The 26811-nt window shown below is 45.0% G+C and overlaps 1 protein-coding gene across 1 annotated transcript; it reads right to left on the bottom strand.

The window, feature by feature from the left end:
* Positions 1–19571: 19571 nt before the first annotated feature.
* On the bottom strand, positions 19572–25597 carry LOC104875317 (speedy protein E4-like). Its single transcript, XM_010642780.2, has 7 exons — positions 25471–25597; positions 24457–25014; positions 23845–23903; positions 23173–23258; positions 21171–21339; positions 20839–20931; positions 19572–19640 (listed from the first exon to the last, which is right to left on the bottom strand). Exons 1-6 carry the CDS (start codon positions 25595–25597, stop codon positions 20866–20868), a joined length of 1065 nt encoding a protein of 354 aa, XP_010641082.1. The 3' UTR covers positions 19572–19640; positions 20839–20865.
* Between the last annotated feature and the right edge of the window lie 1214 nt (positions 25598–26811).

Consider the following 26811-nt stretch of genomic DNA (forward strand, 5'->3'; position numbering starts at 1 on the left):
GGTTTCATTTATACTATTGATGTATCTTAGTTCATTGAAAAGATAGATTTGTGTTACTTTATTTCTTTTTGTAAGAATATTTTTATTTATATCTTTAAGTAACTACATTGAAGATAATGAATGATCACAGTGGAATAACTTGCTATTCTTTTATGAAAGTTTGGGTTTTTTCATAAAATAAAAAACATGCTATTCTTGAAAAGTATTGTGTTGAGTATTTCAACTATTTTATGTGAATAAATATATTCCCATTTGAGGGAGATTTTTATCTTTATCTCTATTATATTGATATATGCATTATCCTTATAGTTAGGGGTTAGTACCCCCCAATTTTTGTAAATAAATATTCTTATTGCATGTTTCCTCTTCATTATTGAATTAAGAACAGTGAGTTGCACTTCTTTCATCTTCTTGACTCCTATAGCTGGTGTTGCAAAGAGGAGCTCAGTTGTGAATAAACATGTGCGTTCCCTGTTCCTTAAAGAGGTCAGTGCCGTGTACCTGTCTGGAAAATGAGATGAAGATAAACTGTGCTCTCACCTTCTCAATCTTTGTGATTGTTTCAGAGTGGATCACTTGTTTACTCTCCACAAAATTATTGTTATTGACCACATTTCTTTTTTTAATTGTGATACTGTTGAATGAATCCCAGACCTACACAATGAGCTTTGTTCTGAGCGCTTTTTTTTTAAGGCTTTTTTGAGACAGGGTCTCACTCTAATTCAGGCTGTCCTTGTACTTGCCGCAACCCTCTTGCCTCAGCCTTGCAAGTGCTGGTGTTATAAGTATGTACCACCACACCTGGCATGTTTTTTTCTTTTTGAGACAGGATCTCTCTAAATCACTAAGATTCAAAGATTAGGCTACCACTTGTGATCGTCTTGACTTAGCTTTCAGGAGTGTCAGTATCACAGGTCTGGTCACCAAGCCTGAGTCAGATTTCTTCATTCTTAACTTGGCTGGAAATGTAGCAAACCCTTTACACATCACAGAAATTTATAGTTCCAAAATTTCATTGTGGGGACGTGAAACTGTATTCTGTGCCTTCCATCATGATTTCCACATGAAAGCACTTTAAGGCACTCAGTGCATATGGGTTTCTGCAATATTTCATGGACTTAGCCTCCCCAACCCAGGAAATTATTCTTATGGAAGAAATTGCTTTTGTGTGTAAACAAGGACTTTTGTACCACAGTGATGTTGTGGAGATGACTAGTGGACCTCTTCCTCTCCCTGTGAAAGTGCAGCACCTTTCTGTGACTTGCTTTCATCACAATATTGTTAAACTCCACCATTTATTAAATTATGGTAGACTGTTCGTTCTTTTTTGTAAAACATCAAGCCCCTTTCTTGCTTTATTTTTTAATTGCTTTATGAAAATGTTTAACCCCAAAACTCCTCTAGATTAACTATACTGTGTAAAGAAACAGTTACCCTTAAAACTGTACTCTGGCCTACTTTTCTATTTTACTATAAATATTTTTTCCACATTAAAAAAAAAGAAATGTATGGTTCCCATACTGCTGTCAACCCTCTTTTGTTGTTGTTGTTGTTTCTGTTTTTTGTTTAATGACAAGGTCTCACTATGTAGTTCAGACTGGCCTTGAATTTATGGCAGGACCATGGGCCTCCCTAGTTCTAGAATTACAGTTGTATACCACCATATCTGACATCTCCATTTTAAAGCTGAGAAAAACAAGATTTAGAATGAAAATTTTCTGATCAGGGACACAATTTCTAGACAGCCATTCTCATCCAATAACCAGTGAATACTTTCCAGCTCAATATACAATAAACCTTTCTTTCTCTGCTCCAACTTTTAGTCCATCAGGGAAATATGGCGAGAATCTTTCTCTTGTAAGAAGCAACATTTTGTACTCAGAATCACTGAGAGATATCCACCGCCTCCGCCACGTGAGGTGGGGCTTATACCCAGGTTCTTTCTTTCTTGTTCAAATTCCCCCAACTTCAATCTGTGTATAGAGCCTTGAAAAAAGAATTTAAGTTACTGACTTAGTGAATGTGTTTAGCTTTCTGTTACTGTAAGCAAATACTAAAAAGAAAAAAAAACCAAAAACAAAAAGCTTTAAAGGAGAGAATTTTGCTGCCTAGCATGTGGTTCTGTGCCAAGATAGCAGGGCATAGTGGGAACAGGTGGAAGAACAAATCTCCCACCTCACGGCTACCAGGAAGCAGAGAGAAGAAGAGGCCAGGGCTGAGGTCCTGGTGACCTTTGAAGGGCACATCTCCAATGGCCTCACTCCTTCCTGGTGGTAGGTCCCGCTTCCTACAAGATCCTCCACTACACACTATGGTATGCCAGAGACTAAGCCTAAACATGTGCCTTTGCTATGCCATCAAAGCTGTCCATTCTTTTGGGACATGAAATTTCTCATGCTGAATTAGCTAAATACTTAACATCTCCACCACCCATCACAATCCTGGTATCTCTCATTTGCTTATATTTTAATAGCATAGACAGTTCAGGATAGGTGCTCCTGCAGATCTGCAGTTTTAAAAACTCCCTGAGAGACAAGCTCATCCTAATTGGAAGAAAAGGCCAGAAGCTGATTCAACTAGTAAAAGACCCATGCTGTTTTTGTTTGCTGGGCACAAAATTTCTTCTGAACATTGTCACATAGAACTTTTTGATTCTTGAAATATGGGAGATGGTAATATATGGTCTCAATGACTGTATATAATGTGCCACTGTTTCTGTTCAACACAAGCCAATATTTGATGTCAACTTGCTCAGGTCTACAGAGGGGCAGGGTCATTAGAGCATTCAGGGTTACAGAGCAGGACAAGATTGAGAATTTGGGAGTTTTCCTTCCATGTGACATGTCAGGTCTTTAAAGGGTGCCATTGAGACATGGATAGTTGAATTCCCTGGGGCTTTCTCAAAGCCCTGAAATAATAACGGGACCCCAGATGAAATGCCCACGCTATTACAGATGGCCTACTTGATCATTCAGCTGTGTAGCTTGTCAGTGAGCTCCAAGGCCTTTGTGGCCGCCCCCCATACTAAGTACTGATTATGCACAGATTTTAACACAGGTCTGTCCTGATGCCATGGGCTCCCAGCTCCCCTGCAGCATTCAACTCTTCCTGCACTGTGTGGGCATCTCCTCCACGTGCCCTGTAAGGGATTGGATGGCTAGGACTCTCCTGCCCAGCCTCACTGCTTGCCAGGCCTAGCCTGTACCTGGGTTCTCCCGGGTGGGGCAACAGTGACAGTGGTATGAAGTGATCACACACCCACCTGCAGCGGTCCTTCCCCCATGCTTCTCTGTAGCAGCTGTGGGGTGGGAACCATGTCTGGATACCTTGGAAGCCACCTGGTAAGGAGCAGCAGAGGGAAACCAGCCTGGAATTCAGGTCCCCAGATGTCACTTAGCACTGTGCTCTGACCCTCTGAGGCCAGGTCTGGGAGCCTCTGGACCAGGCTTTTCTCTTGGCCCTCTCCCTGGGACCTCCACCTGCTGTTACTGCACTGGTACTGACTCTGTCCCTCTACCTCAGGGACCCTCCAGCATTCCCCAGCTCCCATTCTACTCAATACTTGGAAAGCACCTCATCTGGAAACCAAGCCAGGCTCTCTCAGGCCTGGCCTCTCTCCAAAGATTTAGGTTCCTATGACTGTGTTTTCAGTATTTCCCCTTCCTTTTACTTTTGTTTCTGCTCAGCCAGAATATCTGGGTCCCTTCACTCCATGATGGGCAGAAGCAGCAATCATCCACATTCAGAGTTCATTCTCTTCTTCCCCAGGGTCTTCCTAGGGTTTCTGAGTAATGGAAGTAGAAATGGTCCTCACACTTCAGAGACAATGACTCAGCAGAGAAGGACACTGGAGGTAGAGGGGCAGAGCCAGCAAAGGTGCAGCACTGATGGGTGGAGGTCTGGGCTATGCTTCCCTCCCAGTCTCTGTGACTACGTGGACACCAAGGCTGTGCGAGAGCCTGTCACTGGCCAGTGGCACAGGAGCCTGGTCCCCAGTGTCCCCCCAGCCAGGGACTCCTGGCCTGCCACAGCCCTGCCTTGGCACACCTCATCACACTGCACTTCCCTCCGACATCTTTGTGGACTTCACTGGGCATGGGGCTTCCACTGGGATCCCAGCTGCACTGTTCACCCAGAGAAATGGAATCTGAGAGTCCATCAGGGAGAAATGGAAATCAGGCCGAAGGTCAGGGTCCCTGAATGAGAATCCATGAGTCTAGGCCCAGGCATGTGCATTTCTCACTTTTGTGATTAGTGATGATTGATATCACAAAATTTTGAGTTTCCTCCCCCTATTACTCTTTCTCACTACCCCATTTCTCTCGCCTTCTTCCTTTCCTGTTGTCAAATAAATTCCCTCTTCTACTTTCATGTCATGTGGTTTAGATTTCTCAGATTAGGGTGAACAAATGATATTTGTATGTTTTTCTTATTTCCCACCACATACAATCTTCATTTCCATCCATTTTTCTGCACATGATATAATTTTGGCATTCTTTATGATTGATAATACACTTCACTGTGTGTGTGTGTGTACACACCACGTGTTCCTCATCCATTCACCTGTTGATGAGGATCTAGACCAGTTCATTATGTTGGCTCTTGTTAATTGTGACACAATAAACACAGATGTACAGGAATCCCTATGGCATGTTATCTTTCAGGTATAAACCAAGGAGTGGTATAGCTCCATCATGTGGTTCATTCTGTTTTTACTATTTTACCATTTTGAGGAGTTTTGAGGCTCCTGTGGGAGAGTCCAAAGGTCCTCACAGGCAAAATTCCCCAATTTGAAGTATTTGTTTTTGTGGGTTGATGGAAAACGTATCAGGGATAAAAGTGACAAAAAACCTTCAGATACACCCCAGAGAGCAGACAGGCCTTGTTACTGATAGGTTCCAAGATGGGTCAAAACAAGACTCAGAGCCCCATATATTCCGCCATGGCCAATGGCTATAAAAATGCATGGCATCTATCTACACAGTGGACTGTTATTCCTCCCTAAAACAGGGGGAAAACCCTGACATCCTGCACCAAGGCGGGACCCTAAGGATATTTTACTAAGAGGAGAAAAGGAAGACACTCAAGGACAAAAATGGCCTGAGTCTACAGGATTGTTGGGCACATGAGTCCACAACTGTCCATTCATGGGACAGAAGAGAGAATGCTGTTTCCCAGCGGTTGTGAGAGGGGAGCAGGCAGTCATGCTTTCATGAAGTCAAGAGTTTACCTGGCCTTGTCTTGGATTTGTTTATCCATTTTTATTCCACCAGGGGGCAGACTTTTTGTTCAGGATGAGGAAAATCTTTTCAAGTGCACAAAGTCGGTGGCTGGACCACAGAAATAATGAGTCATGTGCCACATATTACATGTTGGCCAGTGATGGACAACAGAGGCACCAGTGACTGTGTGAGATGATATCACCTACTGCCCTCCTAACCTCGCAGCTGGGTCAATTCACCCAATGAGATGGCTCAATGACAATTTCAAGGAAACACCTATTTCTCAGAACACATCTCTGTCATTATTTCCAATGTCTGTTGTGGATAGCAGTCATATCAATTAAGCCTATCCTAGAAAACTGGTAAACTGTGCTGTGCAGGTGACCCTGGACTCTAATCCCATTCCCCAGGAGACTGCCTCTAATCCCATCACTAGGGAGTCCTAGGCAAGGCCCCTTGCATATATACGCCTGGCATTGGATAACAGGATATTTGGACAGGGCAGAATCTGGATTTTGTAGAGGGGAAGAAGGCCTTTAGGGAGAACTCACGGCCACTCATCAAATATCTCCCAAATCTATGGAGTGGTCCCCAGCCAGTTCCTTAAAGGATACCTGGAAGTGAGGTTAGATGATAAAATGCCAGGATCAGCAGGTGAGGGGCTGGAGAGAGAGGAGGTCTGGGAAAGTGACCAGTCAGGAGAGACAGCTACAGAAAATGGAAAGAGGGATTCAGGAAGTACCAAGAGGACTACCCTGGGCATCTAGGTAAGGAAACCCTAGATGGTGGAAGGGAGTACATTATGAGCTAGGAACTTACTCCTGGGGAATGGTAGCACCATCCTTCCTCAGGGGCATGGAAATGACAGAGCTCATGCACGTTTTAAAATAGGCCCCTAATGCCATCAGAAAGCCTAGGTGGAACAGTCCCTGATTTCACAGAGCTCTTGCTAACTTTGTTCAATACAATTTCAGCACTAGACATGTGACAGGGTCACATTCACACCCAGATGTGACCCTCAGAGAATAAAGCACCTGTGTTTTCCGAGTGAGACACAGGTGTGTCATGAGGCCAACACGGTGTGCTCCAAGGTCCTAATCACACTAATATTTGCTGCTACTCAAGCCCTCAATCAGTTACTTTTCCAGGAGTCAGGATTTGGTCTGTGTCCCTTGCCAGCTAAAAGTTCTTCTAACCCCTCTCACGTATCTGCCTGCCCTGGGCCCCTTGGCAGGCAGGCCCAGTTCTCCTTCTTATTCTTTTGCCCTATAGGAAACCCTGTGCCAGGACCCAAGCTAATGCTGTGTTCTTGTCACAGAGGATCCTGTAGTCAAGAGATTCCTGGCTTGGGACAAGACCTCGAGGGCATCTGACGAGGTAAGGTCTTTCTCCCCTAGGCTGGGTTCTCCCTGTGGCACAGCCGGTATGACCTCCATTTTATGTATTTTTTTCAAATATTGATGTGTTCTTTATTTGTTCATTGTGGCTAATAACACTCCAATATCAGGAGGCACATTTTCTTTCTTCATTCATCTGTCAACACCCACCTTGGGAAATTTATTATCTTGGCTATTGTGAATTTTGCCACAATGAATCTGAGTTTGCAGGTGTTCCTATAGTATGGTTATGATAATTCCTTTGAGAATGTACTAAGAAGTGGCATAGCTTGATCAAGTGTTAGTGAATTTTAACTCTTTTTGAGGAAATTCCTTACAGATTGCTCTGCTAATTAACATTCCTACCCCCACTGTAAACATGAGCGTGCATATGTCGCTGTGGTCTGATGCTTTTAATTCTTTCAAGAAGATACCAAAAAGAATAGCTGGGTTAAATGGAACCTCTAGTTTTAGTTTTTTCCCCTACCAGGGATCAAACTAAGGATCTTGTGCTTGTGAGGCAGGTGCAGTGCCACTGAGCTAAATACCCTGCCCCCAATTTTAGTTTTTTGAGAAATCTCCACACTGATTTCCGCACCAGTCTACACTTCCACCATCAGTGGAGAAGGGATCCTTTTTTCTCTACAGCCCTATCAGTATTTGTGGTTGATTTCTTGATAGCAGCCATTCTTTCTGAAGTGAGACATAATCTCAGTGTTGCTTTAATTAGCATCTCTTGAATGATCATGATGTTGAACATTTTTCATATATTTGCTTGCCATTTTTCTACTTCATCCATCTGAGAAGTGTCTATTCATTTCATATGCCCATTTTTGACTGGGTCTTTAAATTTGGGGGATCTTATTTTTTTCAGCTTTAATTGGTTTATTGGTACATTTTAGGGGTACAGTACAGTTACATTCATTGTTGGGATCTTGTACCTCTACATGACAAGTCTTGATTCTCATTTTTTCCCCTTACCCCTGCCCTCCCTTCACCCCTCCTCCCCTCCCCATCTACAAACACTTTATTTTCATCTTTTCATTATCTCACATTTTTTTTCTTTCCCTTATTACCCTTCTCCTACCCATCCCACCTTCCCTACACCTTTAGCTCCTTTCTTCCCATTGGGGGATCTTATTTTTTGAGTTCTATGTATTAATTCATTCTTTGAGGAACAGCTGGCAAAAACTTTTTCCCACACTGGGTTTTCTCTTCACTCTGTTGGTAGTTTCTTTTGCTGTGCAAAGCTTTTTAACAAGATGAGACCCCATTTGTGGGTTCTTTGTGATAGTTCCTGTGCAATCAGGCTTTTGTTCATAAAATCTTTGCCTACACCATTGTCTTCTACCTATTCTATCTTTCAGCAGATTTAGTGTTTCTATTTTGGCATTTAGATCTTTGATCTACTTCGATTTTAGTTTACAGCATGGTGAAAGATATGGACATAATTTTAATCTGTGGCATGTGGAAAGCCAGTTTTTCCAGCACCATTTATTAAGGAGGCTATCTTCTAGTGAAGGTGTTTGGCTCCTTTGTCAAAGATAAGGTGGCTGAGTGTGCTGGAGTTGTCTTTGCATCTTCTAATCTATCTCATTGATTCTCAGGTCTGTTTTGGTTTGTATTTTGCCATTACATACTGTTTTTATCACAACAGCTTTGTAGTATAATTTCAAGTCAGGTATTGTGATGTCCCTGCCTTGCCTTTATTGCCCAGGATTGATTTTACTATCATAGGTCTCTTCTGGTTTCAAATGAATCTTAGGATTGTTTTCTGTAATTCTGTGAGATATGCTACTGGTATTTTGATTGGGATTGCATTAAATCTGTATAACAATTTTTAAAAGTATGTCCATTTTCACTAGAATGGTTCTTTCTACCCAAGAACAAGGGATATCTTTCCATTTTCTGACATCTTCTTTGTTCTCCTTCTTCAGAGTACTGTAGTTTTCTTTTCTTTTTTTTTCTTTTTTTTCTTTTTTTTTTTTTTTTTGGTATCTGGGATTGAATTCAGGTCCTTGTGCTTTTGAGGCAGGTGGTGAAACCACTGAGCTAAATCCCTGGCCCTTCTGTAGTTTTCAGTGTAAGGATGTTTTACTTCATTAGATTGATTCCTAGGAATTTCAAATTTTTTTATGCTATTGTGTATAAGGTGTTGTTTCCCTAATTTCTCTCTCAGTGAGTTTGTGTATAGGAACACTATTGATTTTTGAGTGTTAACTTTGTATTCAGCTATGCTACTGAATTTGGTTATTAAATCTAGAAGTTTTTTGTAGAGTTTTTGGGGTCTTCTATGTAGAGTATCACATCATCTGAAAATAATGATAATTTAACTTCTTCCTTTTCTACCCTTATTCCTTGTATTTCTTTCTCTTGTCTAATTGCTCTGGCTAATGTTTCCAGAACTATCTTGAATAAGAGTGGTGATAGTGAACATCCTTTTCTTGTTCCTGCTTTCAGAATGAAAGTTTTCAGTTTTTGTCCATTTAGTATGATGTCTTTTGTCCTTTTTAAAACAGTATTTGAGAAAACTCAGCATAGCAAAACCTCCTCTATCTCTGATTCATATTTAAATTCCTTTAAAAGGTAAACAGCTTCTCTCCAGGGTTAGAAATTAGAAATGCTTTTCTGAAATCAACTCCCTGAATTGTAAACCTCAAGGAAGATGAATATCCCTCTTTCCCTGTGGCCTTGGAGTTTTGTCCTGGTGCCTTGTTCTCAGCTATAGCTGCCTGCTTGTCACACAGAAAAGTTCTGCTTTTTCCCTAGAGAAAGGTAATGAATCAGAATTGATTATCACCTTATGACCAGGTGATTTCTGGAGGGGCCATGAGAATGTAGTTCCAGTTACTTTCACCTAGGATGAGCTGCCCTGTAGCCTGAGACCAGGTGTTCATTGGCGGATCTGCAGGCCTGAAACAGGCGCGATTTCCCTCTCCTGCAGCTGATGCTTTGGTGTCTCACATGTCATGGGCACCAGTCTTGCTTAGTACTTCTTCCATAATAAAACTTTTCTTCATTGTCTGCCTTCGTGCAAAGGATTTTCTGAGTTGGAAACTGATGGCATTATTAATCCCCACCACCAGAAAGAAACCACTGGGCAAGAGTGTTGCTCTATTATTTCAGCTGCAAAAAGGAAGTGATCAATCATCGTATGGGGTCATTTTCTAAAACTGATACTTGTACCTAACAATAAACAATCTTGGCAAGATCAAATCACAGGCATCTGTTTTCTTCTTTTGGTCTGTTTTCTGATTCTTCTTTGACGGTTTGTGAGCCTTGGTAGTGTGATCTAGATATGCTAAAATCTCTTTTTCTTTTCCTTCTTTGGAAAGCATCGCTGGGCACGTGTGGTACCCTAGTGTTGAGGGAAACGTCTGGTAGCATTTCAGTTAGCGGAACTTGAGGCACTCTCCTTTCCTTCCGTTTGTCAGAATCTCGATTCTAACGGTAAGGTCGCAGGCGATGCGTATTAGAACTTGGGTTCTAATACGCAATCGCTACGGTAAGGGACTAGAGACAAATGCAGACTAGAGCGGGACTCAAGGCAGCCTCTGCGCCCAGGATAGCACCTGCGTACAGCTAGAGGAGTTAAAGACCTTACGCTATTCCCTAAATCAGGAGGCACTTAGTCTTTGGGGGAAGAGAGGCCGTGCAGGAGGACACGTCCGGTGCTCTCCTGCGCTTGCGTCCTTCGCCCTCTGTGCGAGTTTACGCATGCGCGCCGGCTCCTGTCTGCTGTCGCTTCCAGGGCATCTGACTTGCGGGGTTTCTCTGGTCGCCAGACTATGGCAGGTGGGCGAGATTGCAGAGTCTTAGCGCGGGATGCTGGCGGACTCTGCACCAGACGGGAGCGAGCTGTGCGGGTCAGGGTTCGCACAGCTGGGCGGAAGCCAAAGGAGCAGGGCTGGTGGCTACATCGGTGTCCAGGCGACTGTGGGAGACAGTGAATCCTTGTGGGGACCACTGGGGTCCCTCGGGAGCAGCGGGGCGGAGACCTCGGAGCCCCGCCAGGGAGGGCATGGATTTGCGGGCCCGGAGGGGACAGGTCTGTGACGGGGCGCCACTGCTGGGCGCGGTTGTGAGCGCGAGGGCCGAGGTGGGTGTGGAAGGCCGCCTGGAGACACGGCTGGGTCCGGGGAGCGCAAGGGGGGCAGCTGCGCAGGCCAAGGCGTCCGTCGAGAGGACCTGCGGGGACAAGGTGTGCCGTGGAAGGGGCGTCCTCGGCCTCAGCTGCAGACACCATCGATAGTTCTCTCGTCTCACCCCAAGACCCCTTCCTCGTCGTCTTGCCGCTCCAGGTTCTCTCAAGGTGTCTGTAAACGTCTTGTCAGCCCCCTGCTCTCTGTCCTGAGCCTCCTCAGGTGTAATCTTAGTGACTCCCTAAGTGCAGCGCAGCACCGGTCTCATGTTGCCTCAGTTGATAGAGGAAGAGATTGGGCCTCTGCAGGTTTCTTGGGAGGGTCGTTGAGAAGACTCAAACTCCCGGGCCAGTGTTCTGTCCACTGTGTTCCAGTTTTTTACAGCCAGTCGTCGCCACTTTTAATCAGATAACTTAAAACAAAAACAAAACCATGCCAATGCACAGGAATCCCACTTTTGAGAGCTGAAATTCTCCATTTCTGAGGTGGCAGCTGCTGCTGCTGATTTTTCTTTTTAAGCAATTAAAAAAAAAAAAAACAGAAGTAAAATATATACGTAGTCCAGCAGGGATTTCTCTTTTCCCCCTCCTACCCTTTTATTTAATGGTGGCCAACTGAGAAAGCAGTCAGTGTTTATATTCACAATTGAGAATTCAGTTCATCTAAACAGCACGTGATTGTGATGGAATTATAGTGTGGTGCTTCTTCCCTTTCGTCCATTTTGCCAGTTGTGACCTTTCATGGTGTGATTTCATTTGGTGGCTCTGCTGCAGGAGATTCCTGCCTATGCCAGCCAGATAACTCCTGACCTCTGTGACCTTCTTTTCCTCCCCTAGGTCTGCCATTAACAGTCATTCCCTGTCCCAAGAGCAGCAGAAAATGTATAGACTCTAGGTGAGTTTTCCTGTTTGTCTGTTTTTTCCTCACATGCCTCTGCAATGCATTTCAGGTTTCTAAAGATGTGTCTTTAGGGCCAGGAATGTAGATCAGTGGCACAGTGCCTGCCTTGCAAGCACAAGGCCCTGAGTTTGATTGCTGGTACCTCCTCCCCCAAGTGGAAGTGTAGGCATAGATAAAAGACATTATTGTGTAAAATGCAGTTACAGTGTCAGATCAGCAATGACAATCATTTCTTCAGATCTTTCTTTTCTTTTTTCTCTTTCCTTCTTTCTAGGGGTACAGGAATTGAACCCAGGGCCTTCAAACTGAACCATATCCCCAGTAGAGTTTGTAAAGTTAAGCAGCAAACCTCGCTCTGATGTTCTTGATAGTCATAGCCAAGAGAAAATACTGCACATTACAAACATTGCAGTGACTATTGGAAGAAACTTTTTGCTGGGTGTGGTGGTGGCTTATGACAATAATCTGATGCTATGGGAGGCTGAGGCAAGAGGGTTGGCAAATTTGAGCCCAAACCAGAGTGCTAGGATTACAGGCCTGCACCACCATCCCTGGTTTTTGATCCCATTGTATCCTTTTTTCTTAGGTGTAACACTGCTTTGCTGTTTTAGTAGGAGTAGGTGCTTAGGATTTGTATTGTGCAAAATTAACTTACCATAGTTCATCTTCAAGTACTGTAATAGACCATTCTACCTAGAAAATAAGAAGCTTACAACAGGATATTTCCATTTCTCCCCCCAACCTTGGTTTTCATACTGTTGTTGTGTATTAACTTTTACATATGGTCTCAGTGCCACAATTCTAAGTTAAGCATTCATCTTGTAATGAGAGAAAATACATAGTCTTCATTTCTTATCTTCTCCTTTCCTTTGTGCAGATCCACAATTTGCTGTCATTTTACTTCTGCATGCAGGACTTACTTTAACATTTCCAGTTTGTGAGTACTTCTTTCAGCTCTTTTGTGCCTGAAATTTTACCCAATAAATTTTCATCTCAGATATTAGAGTTTGGGCTGAGGATTTAGCTCATTGGCACTGCACCTGCCTTGCAAGTGCAAGGTCCTGAGTTCAATCCCTGGTAGAGAGAGAAAAAGAGAGAGAGAGAGAGAGACAGAGTAGATCACCAATACAGGTGGAGTTGATTCTTTTGTGGTATAAAGTCTGTGTGCAGTTTTGTACCCATTCAGGTGTTCATCACCTGCTCTTGCAGCATTGGTATTAGCTTTGCCTTAAAACAATGACATACCAGAGGCAGCAAATATAGAGTGGAAAGGTTTGTTTAGCTTGGAGTTTTGGAAGTTCAAGGTTGTGATGCTAACAATAGCTTTGTTCCTGTCTCACATCATGGTAGTGGTGCGTATGTGTGATAGCTTACATCATCAAACAAAAAGTGAGAAACATTGGTGTTCCACACTCCCTTCTTCTGTTTTTTGGGCTTTGTGAGATGAGGTCTTAGTATGTAGTTCAGGCTGGCCTTGCACTCACTGTATGGCTTAGGCTGACCTCAAATTCATTGCTATCATCCTGCCTCGGCCTCCTGAGTGCTAGAATTATGAATTGTGTCACCACACCAGCTCCTACAGTCCCTTCTGAGGGCACACTCCCAATTATCTAAGGACCCCTTCACTAGGTCCCACCTCTCAACTGTGCCGCCATCCTGGGACCAAGGCTTCAATCCCAGTGTACTCTAGGGTACCTCTTAGATCACACCCATAACATTTACTAAAAGTCAGTTTTGCTTCAGTGATTTGAGATGTCCCTATCATCATAGAATCCTAAAAGTCATTTCTAGTGTCACCATTCTGTCTATCGTACTGAATTTTTTATTTTTGCAGGAATGCAGAAACTGAACAGGACATATACAAGTGACTTAGAATAACTGATGTCTTTGTGTTATTAAGTTGATCTACCCAAGAGCAAGGAATGTTACATTTGTTCATGTTTATTTCCATGACTGTGTGTTTTAAAGTTTTCCTGGTAGAGATTTTGTGTATTTCATGTTGAGTTTTCTCGCTCAATTATTATAAGCCTGTGTACACTTGAATTATATCTTCTTACTCTCATAAAAGGCAAGCTCTTGGTGCATTGATTTCATATCCTGTGACCTGAAGTTGTTTTGTTAGTTTCATCATCTCTTTTCTAAGTTTTTATGTCATCAGCAAATAGAAGTAGTTTTTCTTTATCAATTGTACTCTTCTTAACCGTATGATAGTGGCATGTTGTATTTATGGCTTTCCACACATTAATCTATATCCTTAAGTTGTATTTGTCTATTATGCATTCTATTTTTATATTTAGTATTGGGCTCTGTTTGCTGTTTTATTTGGGCTGTTTATAAGTAATACTGGCATGTGACTTTACATGATTTATTGATTAATCAATCTTCTTAGCCCTACAACACTTCTGTTTTCTGGGCTGCCTTAGCTCAAGTGATTCCTTTCTTTTTTTCTTTTTTTGGTACTGGAGATCAAACTCAGGGTCTCAAGCTTGCCAGGCAGGCACTGCGCCACTGAGCTACATCCGTGGCCCTCAGGTTATTCCTGTGTGTAGATGAGTTTCTCAGCTCATTTCTGGCCTGTGGATGGCCATGTATGTTCTGCTCAAGGGAGCTGCCGTACCTTTGTTGCCTTAGAGAGTCTTGTGTGGGGCCATGTGCAGTTGTGTCTGTGATGTCCATTGGCATTGGTCCGTTCTGTACGGATAATAGGATGCCATGGTACAATCATTGAACGTTTACCTTTTCCGCGTATAAGGAAAATGTTTGCAGTGCCAGAATCTGCTTGCTTACAGCAACACTGAAAACCTGGTCTTGTTGATATATCACTGTGGTATGTAAGCCATTTTCTTAGGTAACAAATTGTCTTACTTTACTGAAAGTGACTTTCCGTTGTCTTTATGCATAAATATGAGCTTGTCAAAAAATAAATAAATAAGAAAGAGCTTGTCTTGGTACACAGTTTAGGTTCTAAGTCTCTTTTCTTTCAAAATGTGGGCAGTTTTCCATCAATTGGAAAGTCTAATGTCAGTTGCCAGGGTGAGTAGTGTTTTCTTTTTTCCCTATTTAATGTTTTAGACTATTTTTTCCACTTTAGATATTTTATCAGAAAGTTTGTGGATCTCTACCTGATTCCTCAGTGTTTGTGTTTTTAAATGAGAGGACCCTTATGGATGTGGAAGCTTGTGTGCTCAAGTGTAGTTTTTAATCATTGGATTATTTTTTATTCATCTTCCATGTTGTCCGTTTCTGAAAATGTTATCTGTTGTATCTGACTTTGTGTCCCAAATCTGCTTTCACTATTTCCATCTCTATTTCTGGGAGACTTCCTGAGTTAATATTCTCTGTCCCACTTGTTAGTCAGTTCTTGTGAAGATTTTTAAAGACAATTCTACAGTCCAGTCCAATTTTTCAGGATTCTGCAGTGGCTGTTTCTCAGCACAGTAATCTCACTTTATGGAAGCAATATTCTGCTGAATTCATTTAAAAATGTGAGTGATTATCTCCTGTATCCCAGCTCCTTGGTAGGCAGAGGTCAGCAGCTTGCAAATTTGAGACCTTCCAGGATAGCTTAGAGAGAACTGTTTCCCAGGAAAGAAAGGAGAGAGAGAGAGAGAGAGAGAGAGAGAGAGAGAATGAAAATGAATTAGTAGAAAAAAATTTAAGTTATGTTTCTTTATGAATTTTATTCTATCAGTGTTGAGTTCCTTATCATGATGTCTTTTATTTATGCTATTTTCCTCAACTAACTGATGATTCTTGATTTTCTATTGTAATTTGTGAGGAAGTAATTATAGTAAGTCCCTGACTTACAAACATCCAAGTTGCAAACATTTACAGGTATAGGACTCACTTTGTCAGCTTATGAACAAATCTTACTTAATGAACAATTCTCCCAGAACGGGACTTGTTTGTAAGTTGGGGGAATATACAGTATTCAAATAATCACCCTACTTGCAGCCTCTTTTCTTTATGGAGGTGATGGCAGCAAAGTCCAGAAGTAAAGAGGAACAGTATGTCTCTAGATGGGTGTAGATTCATTTTGGAGAAGTTTCAAAAATTGGTGGATGAGTTTGTTTGCTCAAGTTGCTTTGTGTTGTAAATGATTTTCTGAGAATTTGTCTGTAGGGGAAAATAATCCATGTCCAATGTGGATAAGGTTGAATACATGTATGTCTTACTTTGCTGGTCAGGAGCTCAATGAGGAAGGAGCTGGGCCCTGTGCAGCAGTCCTGAGGACCAGACCAGCATGGAGTGTACAGGATACACAGAGCCCTTGTGAAGGCACCTCCCACCAGAGAATGAAGACAGGACCCCCGTGCAGAAGTGGAGGATGACTCCTGTCCCTGCCAGGCAATTGTCTTCCTGCCTCCATCCTCTCCGTCCCTGTAGCATGTTCTCTGCACGCTCCTGACTCACCGCCAACATGAGGAGTATCAGGGGGAGGGTACCTGGGTTTCTCTGATTATTCATCCCTCTCCTCCCAAGTGACCAACTGGGTACATGAATTCAACAGCATTTCCTAGACCTCCCTTCCCACTGTATCAGGTTCCTTGGCATAGAGAAGTCAAGTACTCAGATGTTCTTGTGTGTGTGAGTCCTCCTCCAGCGCCAATGACTATTCCCACTTTCTCGTCTGGCCAGAGGACATGTGGAAGGCTGGGATCTGAGTCAGACCAACCCCCCTGGCCCCTATGGTCCTCTTCCTGTTCCTTCTCTGATTGTGAGGACCAGCACTTCCTCCTCCCTCTCACCTTTTCTGCTTCTTCCTTCTCCCTCCACTCAGCAGAGGACTAAAGCGGGAAGTAGGGTACTCACTGAGGGACTTGATCTGAAAGATTAGGCAGCTCTTTCTGCTGCTCCCTCTGGGCAAATGAAGACCAGTCTGTGGTCTTTTTCTGGCCATAGGCCTGAGGCTGCAGGCTGGGTGCTATCCATAAGCTGAAGAAATGAAACCTAGGTTGAGTGTGAAGCCTCTGTCTTTGAAATTGAGCTTTTGATCATCTGAGCCCAACCCTGCCTTTGCAAAACACAAAACCCTTTTCACTGTTGTCTCCTCCCTAGGCATTATTCCATCTTTAACCTTTGCTGATCTGTTTTGACCTACTTTTCCTTGTTGTCATCCCCTCTTCCCTTGCTACAAACTCTTCCTCTGGTAGATGCCTTCCCCCATATAGGTGGGGACCCGTGCTTGAGTCACCTCTGCCCTATCCATTCTTGGATCTCATCTTCTAACCCTCTCCTTGCTCTGCAGGTTTTTTATCCATTGACTATTGTCCCACCCCTATCCTTTCCCACTCCCATCCCTGGCTTCCCGATTTTCTCCTTTCTCCTTCTGTGTCCCTTCATTACTTGTCACCTTTTCGGACCTCTTCTGTCTTCAGTCCCTCAGCTGATGGTCCTAGAATTTCATCATCCACTCCACTTCCAGGCTGTACCCACCCTGAGGAGCAAGGCTGGGGACTCTAGTCCTAGACTCGGAAGAAGGTTGACAAATGGTCACTTGTTATCACAGATGCCTCCGTTCACTCCACAAAACAGACTTTGATCTGTCCAAACCGAGCTTTGCCTTAGTCTGCAATATGCCTGCCTGGTGCTCCCAGATGATAGGATTCCAGATGGGGCCACTATGCCAAGCTCTTTTCAACGCTTTTAAAGGGTTGGCTTGATTGGCATTGATGCCAGACATGAGAAAGTAATGACAGGGATGTGTTCTGAGAAGTGGGTCCTTTGCTGAAATTGTTATTGTGCGAACATCCTACGCTAAACTCCTCACCTGTCTGTGAGAGCCAGAACATCAGTGGGTGATGTCATGTCATGGAGCCATCGTCGCACATGTGGTACCTTGGCTGAGGTGTCCTCTGTGGCACAGGACTGTATGCAGCCATCCACACTGCTTCATGAGGCACTGACAACCACATCCTGATTTCTACCTTTGTGTCTGTAAAGGCTTCTACTTTCATCTCTTCACTTGCTCTGCTTGGCCTCCTTCCCTGTCTCCCTGCTTTACACACTCATCAGACTTTAAGCTTAGTCCACATTTCAGCCCTTCTCATACCCTTGACCTTGATCCCACTTCCTTCTTTAACCCTATTTACATCTTCTCTGTCTGCCTGCTTTATAGTCTTATTTCCTTTGGCGTAGGAGTTTCTTCCAGCCCCTCTTCTCCCCAAATGCTCCCATCTCCCAAGGTGCTTCTCTGCAGCCCTTCAGCATCCATGTAGTTAGCCCTTTCCTCTCCACCCCTGTGCCGTCACCTATTTCATAGTTTTCACTCCTGGTCATCTCCCCTTGCTCAGAAATTGATCTTGTATCCTTACTTCTTTCCAGCTGTTTACATTTTTCTAGATTTTTCCTCTTGCTGTGTAAAGTAGGAATTACAGGTTGTGAGAAAACACCTCATATAGACTGGAATAGCAAAAGGGAAGGCTCCACCTTGCTTGTGAGTCCCCTTCTTTGCCTGGGCAATTCCCAGGCAGGTGTCCCTTGCTGAGATGCCTTTCCTGTATTTGGGATCTAGGGTGATTATCCAGTCACCACAGAATTTACTTACTTCCTCCCAGTCTTACTATCTTTTCTATTTCAATATTGTCCCCTTCTTTCCTACCTATTAAGTCTATGTTATAATTTCCCATCTTTTGTTGTATTTTGGGGTTTTGTTTTGAGTATGTGAAAAATAACTGAGGATTCTTTTTCAGAGTGAAGAAGGGTGGTCAAGTAGCCACAGCTCCTGAGGGGGTGCAAATCCATTTAAACAGCAAATGAGCGATTCAGACTGACATGCAAGAAGGTAACAAGACAGTTTGTCTTCATTTTATTTTCCTGAGAGATGCATGGCCCTGTCCTCGGTCCCATATCAGATACACCAGTCAAGCTGAATTGGAGCTACAGCTCAAGCGTTCTCAACAATAATGAAGAACAGACATCCACTATTTCTATTTATAAGAGTTGGTGGGTAGCAACACCTAGCTATAAATAATGAGTCTATAAGTACAATAGATAAAAAGACAAAAAAACTCTTAAAAAAGAAAATATGTATCTATCTCTTGTAATATCCTCCACTGAGCATTATAAAAACAGTGCTATAAGATAGATATAAACATCTATCATGTCATAGAATTACTTAAAATATAATAATACTTCTATGCCAAACATATTCAAAATGAACCAATAAAATTTATACTGTGTATTAAAGCAAACTATGACCCTGCTATGACCTTCACATTAAGCTTTAAAATTAATTCCATTCCAACCTGACCCTCTACATCGGTTGGCCTCCATCAATTGATCTCAAGACTGTGGAGACCAAATATATCAAAAGCCATTGTTATGGCTTCTATCTGGGTGTCCCTCCAAAGTTACACGCACTTAGAGCTTTTCAGAGATGCCTGGATCTAGGGTGTGTGAATGTGGATTAGAGGTGTGATAATTGGGTTTGTCTATTGATTGGTTTAGAGCTGTTCTGGGTGTGGGTGGCACTAATCAATAGGCGTGTAGCCTAGATGGAAAATAAAAGAACCGGAAGAAGCTAGGTTTGCTGTTCCTGCTGCCGCTTCCTGCCCACTTTGCTATGGACTAGTTCCCCCCTACAGTGCCTCTCTGTCACGGTACCCTGCCTTGGAGCCAGCTGACAATAGAGTGAAACTTCTGCAAACCGTGAGCCAAAATAAACCTTTCCTCTTTTAACCTGTGTGTGTCAAATATTTGGTCCAAGCAATAAAAAATAATTAAGACAACCAGATCTCCAACTTCCACCTCAATGGCAATTTGAATTAGGAATGTAAAATGTAGAAGGTGACCCTCAAAATTCTGGTTGCTCATTGTCCCTCCATGGACTCCCAGCTCCAGGAGGAAGTAGATGTGCTGAATATTTCGGCTTCATTTGGGAGAGTCTGGATTCTTCTAGGTTATCTGAACAAGAGGCTTCTCTAATCCATCCCTGGGCTGTGATTAATGTCAGCATGGTCTTTGTGCTAAAATAGCTCATCTTCCCCAGGTCCAGAGATCTGGAAGGTGGGGAAAGAGACCATATTAGACTTCATGGGGTCATTTTTCTAGATGAGAAGATTGGCACAGTAAGTCACTCTCAACTACAATTTCAGTCGATTTACAAATCCAACTTTATCTCTAACCCTTTATTCTTAACCACAATCCTGAGCCCTCATTTCCAGTTCTGGTTCACAGATTTTTTGCACCCCATTCCAAAACTCACTTGGGATGCTTTAGGTTAGACCCAGCTTCCTGCTTTATAAGAAGGACTTAAGGTGATTGTGCTTGAAGACTAGAGTACCTTGGGAGGAGACAAAGTGTATTGTATGCCCTTACATTTTTTTTCTTTACTTCACATCTGTACTTGTTACCATACTACAAACATAACTAATAAATTTGTCAACATCATGACGATGAGACCACATACTTAATCGCTAATCCCATCTAACACACTTGTGCCTAAATTTGGTTGATTGCAGACAACTTAAATTTTTGCCTCCTTCTCTGTGCAAACCCATTCAGTAATGTGTCAATGGCAAGGTGCCACCCTGGAGCTCATATTGTAAATCTGCCATCATACTGACAAACACCCGTGACCCTGAATTTGAAGATGGGTAATTAATTACTCAAGAGGAGAAATTCCTCCAGAAGCAGTGGCACAGGAGACAGGAAGATCTACCAGGTGGGCTTTGGCCATATGCGTTGTGGATGTGAACTAGGATGAACACGTAGCAATAATTCTTTCATTTCCAAATATGCAGCCTGTTCCATCTGATACTGCCTTGTTCCACATTCACTTTGTTGTAACTAAATCTTGACAAGCAGTAGAAACACGACTTTTAGGGAGAAATGGAAATTTATGCCTAGTGGGTATTCACTGGAGACAGGACTCAGCATTTAATCTGCAGTGTCATTTGGACCCAATTGCTCTGAAATAATCTACTGAATCTGCCTCTGAGGCAATGTTTTTTTTTGTACAGTCTATCTGAGCAGTGTCCCAGGTACCAGGACATCTCTCTGAGGTTGCGTGTGTCTGTCCTGCTAGTTGGTGGCTCTGAAGGGGACAGGGAGAGATCAACCTCAGGCCTGGGCCTGGGCCTGGCCAGTCCCTGATGTGTAGACGGTGGATAGAGCGGGAGGAGGGCTCACGTGGGCTCCCTGAATCCCCTAGATAGATAGCGGTGGTGTTGTCTGAAGCCCAGGACACACATGCACCTTTTTGAGGCCAACATCCTCAGGGCTTCAGGGTCCCAGAGTGAGGGTGCGATCTCGGCCCCACACCCAGAGTGTAGGATCGTAAGCTTGGATCTGCAGAGGAAAGCAGCCCCTGAGTGAATGAAGACCCACAGTAACACCATCCCCTCGTCCAGCCCCGCCTCTCCTCCCTGGTCACCCGTGCCCAGACTCCCCTGTCCCCATCTGTCCTAGTCCAGCCAGTCTTTGCCAGCCCACTCTCACCCACCTCTTCATCCCTGGTCACGTGCCCAGACTCCCCTGTCCCCATCTGTCCTAGTCCAGCCAGTCTTTGCCAGCCCCCTCTCACCCACCTCTTCACACTCCTCTCGGGTCACCCTGAGGTTCCAGTCCATGCAGTGGATGAACTGGTGGCGCAGCTTGTGGAACCGGGGAATCTTGTCAAAATTCGTTCCATAGAGGAAGAAGAACATGTGCAGTTTAGGAAACCGGTTGTCCTCCTCCATGTCACTGGCCAAGTAGCTGGGGAGGAAAGCATGTTGCTGGTCAGGGGCACAGCCAGGAAGGAGCTGGGCCCCCTCCAACTCAGAATTCCATCAGCCCGGCCCAGTGCTCTCCAAGACCAGGCCTTCGTGGAGAGGCCAAGGCTGCACTGGGCCCTTCTAAAGACAGCTCCCACATAGGGGATGAAGACAGGACCCCTGTGTAGAGTCTGAGGTGGCCTCTGGCCCCTGACACCAGATGAAGTTGGCACCTCCCTCTCCCTGCCTCCATCCTCTCCTTTCCCTGCAGCTTGTCCTCTGAGCACACACCAGTCTCTGGCCACTAGGAGAGCACCTGGACAGGGTGACCTTGGTGTATTTGTGTCCTGCCCTTGTCTCCCCAGTGGCCAGCATAGGCCCTGGTTCAGGGCGTGCATGGATTCCACCAGCGAGCCCTACATGTCCCTTCTGCAGGTTTTATTGAAGGAATGAATGAAGGAATAAATGCAGCTTCATCTGTAGATAAAGGCCATGCAGAGTCCCTGGTGAGCTCACTGCTGTAACAGAAACCACTCAACGAATGTGAGGGATTGAGCTGACTGTTTTAACAATGTAAGACCCAGCCTTCAGCAGTTGTCTCCCCAAAGGGGATTTTAGGTAAAGAGGGGAGACAAGGAATTAGAGTCCAAAATGTCCTGTCATGAGGGACTTGAGGACAGTGCTATTGGAATGTAGAAGGTGAGAGATCAGGGAAGGATGTACATAGTTTGGAGTTTATTTTGTTTGCAGTACGAAAACTGAACCCAGAGTTTGTGATCTATATTCCCACTGCTATTTTTAAATTTCTCTTTTGGAAACATGGTCTTATATTACTAAGTTGCCCAGACCTGGCTCAGACTTCCATTCTCCTACCTCAGTCTCCCAGTGTGATTACAGTTGCCTTTGACCTTGAACACCTGAGGTTCACCTTTGGACTCAGTCCTCCCCCACAGCATCGTGAGTGGCTAGAAATACAAGTGTACACCACCATGGCCATGGGGGTTTGCATGTTTTGGCCAACTTGAAGATACATACTTCATTCAGGTTCAGTGTGTGAAGATGTGGACAGAAAACAGGAGATAAATACAAGAGGGAAGGGTATTTGGAAGAATAAAATAAAGGAAAGATCGCCGAGTGTGGTGGTGCATGCCTGTAATCCCAGCGCTTAGGAGGCTGAGGCAGGAGGATCACTGTGAGTTCAAGACCAGCCTGGGCCACATAGTGAGTTCCAGGTCAGTCTCAAGTGCATAGTGAGACCCTGTCTCAAAAAACCAATATAAATAAATAAGTACATAAGTAAAAAATAAAGGAAATATCAAGGTGATGAGCAGACTGGGTTATAGACGGATTATAGAGCAGGTAAGTTCAAGGGTAGATTTCTAGCTTCAGTGAAGATTAAATAATTAGTGATTCAGTAGCCACAAGGCAAATGAGCCTCATTTTTGAAGGCTGATCAGGCAACACAGAGCCTGTGCCCTGGTTTGTGGAGAGACTTGTCAGAACAACCAGCAGAGAGCATGTTACACTCAGTCTGTGCCTGTAAGGAGGGCACGCATGGGGCATGGGCCTTGGACACCCAGAGGAGAGGACAGAAAGACACCTGGTATTGCTAAGGAAGGAGACCCTCCAGGGGTCAGAAATGGCTGCCCCTCAGACCATGTCTGGGTTACCACCTCCCCTGTCTAGGTGCTCTGTCCCCTTGGTGGCATTCTTTAACCAACATGAGGGTGGACAGTGTCAGCTATGGAGAAGTTTAAACCAGAGGACAGGTTGGAGTCCCACTCCCCACCCTCAGGGGCTGACAGTGGCCTGGGTGGAGAGTGGCAGTACTCACAGTGCCAGGAAGAAGTGGACCCTCTGGTACTGCCAGGAGAAGAGGCCGGCCCGGCTGAAGTAGGCGATGACCATGGCCAGGAGGTTCTTTGGGGAGAGAGGAGGACACTCAGAGAATAGGCACACCTAGAGGAGGAGAGGTGTGGGACACCACCTGGGAGGGGGCAACACGGCCTCCATCAGAGACCCACTGTTGGGTGGTCTGGTTATTCGGGGAAAGTCAGGGACTGGAGATTTTTTGCAAATGAGAGCAGTCAGCAGAAGGGAGGCCACAATGCCCAGGGTGGCTCTTCCAAGGGTCTCTCAGAGTAGGTGATGGGATCAGAAGGGGGTCTTCTAAGTTAGAGCAAATGGGTTCCCTGCGAGCTAAGAGGAGGGACCAGGAGCTTCGAGCAGTCCCAGTCAGAGAAGCCATATCCAGGGAGACCCTGGAGTCAGTGGACTCTATGGTCTAAGCTCAGTTCACAGAGGACCCACGCCAGACAAGGTATACACCCAGCCAGCCTGCCAGGGTCAGCCAGGCCCAGAAAGGAGATGCCAGTCCTAAGGGGACGGAAGGGTTGGAGGTGAGGTGGGAGCTCCCAGTAGAGACTAAGGAAGGACTGTAGGGTTGGTACCCTGCCCTCCTTGGGCTGTGCCACATCAAGAGCCCAGCTTGGGAGTAGGACCTCACCTTGTCAGAGGCCCTCAGATTCTTGTCCCAAGCCAAGAATCCCATGATGACTGGATCTTCTGTGGAGAGAGCTCACTGTTAGGTTGTGACCTGGCAAAGGTGTCCCTGGGAGCAAGAAAAGAGGGGGCAAAACTGCATCTGCCAGGGAAAAGGTTCTAGATGGGGCCAGGAAAAGGTGGAAGAACTACATTCACCAGGCAGGGAACAGGCGCTCAGCCCTGAGACTTCCAGAGGAGCAACTGAGTGGGGGCCTGTGTAGTTGGCCTCTCATGACACAGGAGTGTCACCTGAGAAGTCAGAAGGCATCTGAGTCCTAGTGTGGCCATGACCCTGTTGCCCGTGAAGTGCTGCTACCATTTCTTTTTGGGCAAGTCAGCAACTGCTGTATGTCAGAGGGGCTGATTGGAACCAAGGTTTGTGACCCCAAGCGGGAGCAAGTTTTAAGGACTACATCAGCTCTGTCTTCTGCATGTCCCTGGGGAGGGCTTGCACTGGACCCTTCCAGGAATGGTGAGCTCAGGACTCACACAGTGGGGTCCCTTAAATGGGCAAAGAAAGTGATCAGAAGTCTCTTGTGTTCCTTAAGAATGGGGTGGGAGGCAGTCTCCTTACCAATCAGCCTGGTGAAGGCTTCGTGGTGCTCAGGCAGCACTGAGGACATGTGCTTCCTTTTCATCTTCCTCTTGAGGCCATGAGGCTTCTCCACGACACCCATGTGTGTGGAAGGCACAGGGCTCCACTGCCCTGATGTTTCCTGTGATGCCTCTTGGAGCATGGAGAGATACTCTCTCCATCTCTTTCGAGGTGGGAGCCTGATTTCTTCCCTTGGGGCTAAATCAAAGCACCTGGGTACTCTCCCCTCCTTGTCCTCCTTAGGATGGAGTAACCACTCCCTCTTCCACTGGTGGCCAGAAGACCTAGGTAAGAGGCTGGGGTTGCCCCTCAGGGATGAGTCAGAAGCACCCTGTTGATGATTCCTCTCCTGCTCTGCCTCTGATACCTTGTGCTTCTTCTGGGAATGGGACAGAGGCAGTAAGGGTGCTAACCCAGGGACTCCATCAGCGAGACCCAGCAGATTGTCCTGCAGCTCCTCTTCTGACTCTGAGGACCAATCTTTCTTCCTCTTCTGAACACAGGCCTGAGGCAGGAGGCTGGGTGCTACCCACGGGCCTGAGAAAGAAATCCAGGTCAAGTGTGAAGCTTCTGTCTTTGGAATTCAGACTTTGACCATCTCAATCCCAACTCTGACCTTCCAAATAAACCTTGCACTTCATCCACTGTTGTCCCCCCTAAAACCACTGTTCCATCCTTAACATTTGCTGATCTCCATCTGTCCCCAGTTCTTCTTGCCACTGTCCCCTCACCCTGTGTCTACAAACTGCCTCATGTAGACACTTTTCGTCACTGGGTGAAGAAACTCTGCTTGCGTCACTTCTTTCCCTATCCATTCTTGGATCTCATCTCCTGGCCCCTTTCTGGCTCTGCAGGTTTTCCATCCATTGACCATCTTTGTTCCACCTCCTGTCTTTCCTTTCTCCCTTCTTGACCTTCCTGAGTCCCTCCTTCCCTGTTCTGTAGCCCTTACTGGTCAGCTTCTCGGACCTCTTCTCTCTCCAGCTTCCTCACCTGATTGTCCTGGGATCTCATCATCCACCATCACCACCTGCAGGGCGTATCCATCATCACCACCTGCAGGAGAGACAGACTGGGAACTCTGGTCCTCACACGGGGAGGATGGTTGACTGGTGGCCATGAGTTCTCCCAAACACCGTTGTCCCCTTCACAAAACAGACTCTGATCTGTCCACACCCTCCCTCTGTAATTCAGTCAAACCCAAGCCACTGTCTCTTCTCCAGTCAAGACACAAATCACCAGTGGAGAATAGTTCTGAGAAGCAGCTGTTGCCCGCTGGGCTGCCAACCTCCATAGGCTTTGAACCTTCCAATCAAGGAAGCCAGAAGCCTGTGAGGTCATCGTGCATTCCAACCTGGTAACCAGTTAGAAGGAAAACACTAGAATATATGAGGTCCATGGCATCTCCTACCATAGACCCAAACTGTTCTTCATGGGAAAGTCCCTTCGGGGCCTTTAGGTTCCTCTGTCTCTGCTCTTCAGACAATGCTATATTGTCTTCACTGTCAACTCCAAGTGTCTTAGTTACTTTTCTTGTTGTTGAGACCAAATACTCAACACCCAAAGTTAAAGGTGGGAAAGGTTTATTTAGTTCACAGTTTGTAGAGGCAGAAGGGCACTGCAGAGGAGAAACAGTTCATTGCATGTAGAAGATAGAAAAAGCAACAAGGGAGGATCACAGCTGTTTCTCTTATATCTTATCCAGGCTACTTAGGGCAGGTAGCACTCACACCCTTAATCCTAGTGCATTTGAATTTAGCATTGCACCATGAACCAATCCCAGTGTTACATTCTCTAGATCAAGCCCCTAAGACTGCATGAAGCTTTGGGAGGACATCTATACACAGGCATAACATTCTGCCCCTCACCCCCACAAAGGCTCTACCCCTATAGCACTTCCAGTGGTTACAACTCCCATGGCTTCTCTCTAGGGCCAGCTCTGCACCTCCTTGTGGTTTTCCTCAGACAACCCACACTCCTACCTTCTCCTAACTTCTAGGGTATTCATTCACTGCACCTTCAGCTTCACACACTCCCCTGTCAGGGGCACACTGCCTGGCCTCCTATGCCTTCTTCTGAAATCTGAGTGGAAGTCTTCCTGGCCCCACAACTCTTGCCATTCTACATATGCCTAACACCAGCATCATGTGGATGACACCAGGGTCTGCTGCCAACTGGAGCAGTACTCAAGCTTTCTTCTCTCTTGGCTGTAGGGGTCCAATGCCTGGATTGTTAAGCACTCCGAAGCCAATCATGAGGAACAAATTCTCTAGGCTGTTGCCATTCTGGAACATAGTGCTCAGGGGCTCTCTTCTCAAAGAAAAATCTTTCACC

This window comes from Fukomys damarensis, unplaced genomic scaffold, assembly GCF_012274545.1.
Source record: "Fukomys damarensis isolate Sample0158 unplaced genomic scaffold, DMR_v1.0_HiC HiC_scaffold_17, whole genome shotgun sequence".
NCBI lineage: Eukaryota > Metazoa > Chordata > Mammalia > Rodentia > Bathyergidae > Fukomys > Fukomys damarensis.

Bases quoted from the DNA above. Each gene is read 5' to 3' on its own strand.
- LOC104875317 (XM_010642780.2), bottom strand. From the start codon at position 25,597: ATGGCCACCAGTCAACCATCCTCCCCGTGTGAGGACCAGAGTTCCCAG. The intron at 23,904-24,456 runs GTAAGGAGACTG...CTCTCTCCACAG, and splicing joins AGCCTTCACCAGGCTGATTG to AAGATCCAGTCATCATGGGA. The intron at 21,340-23,172 runs GTGAGTACTGCC...TTTCCTCCCCAG, and splicing joins GTCCACTTCTTCCTGGCACT to CTACTTGGCCAGTGACATGG.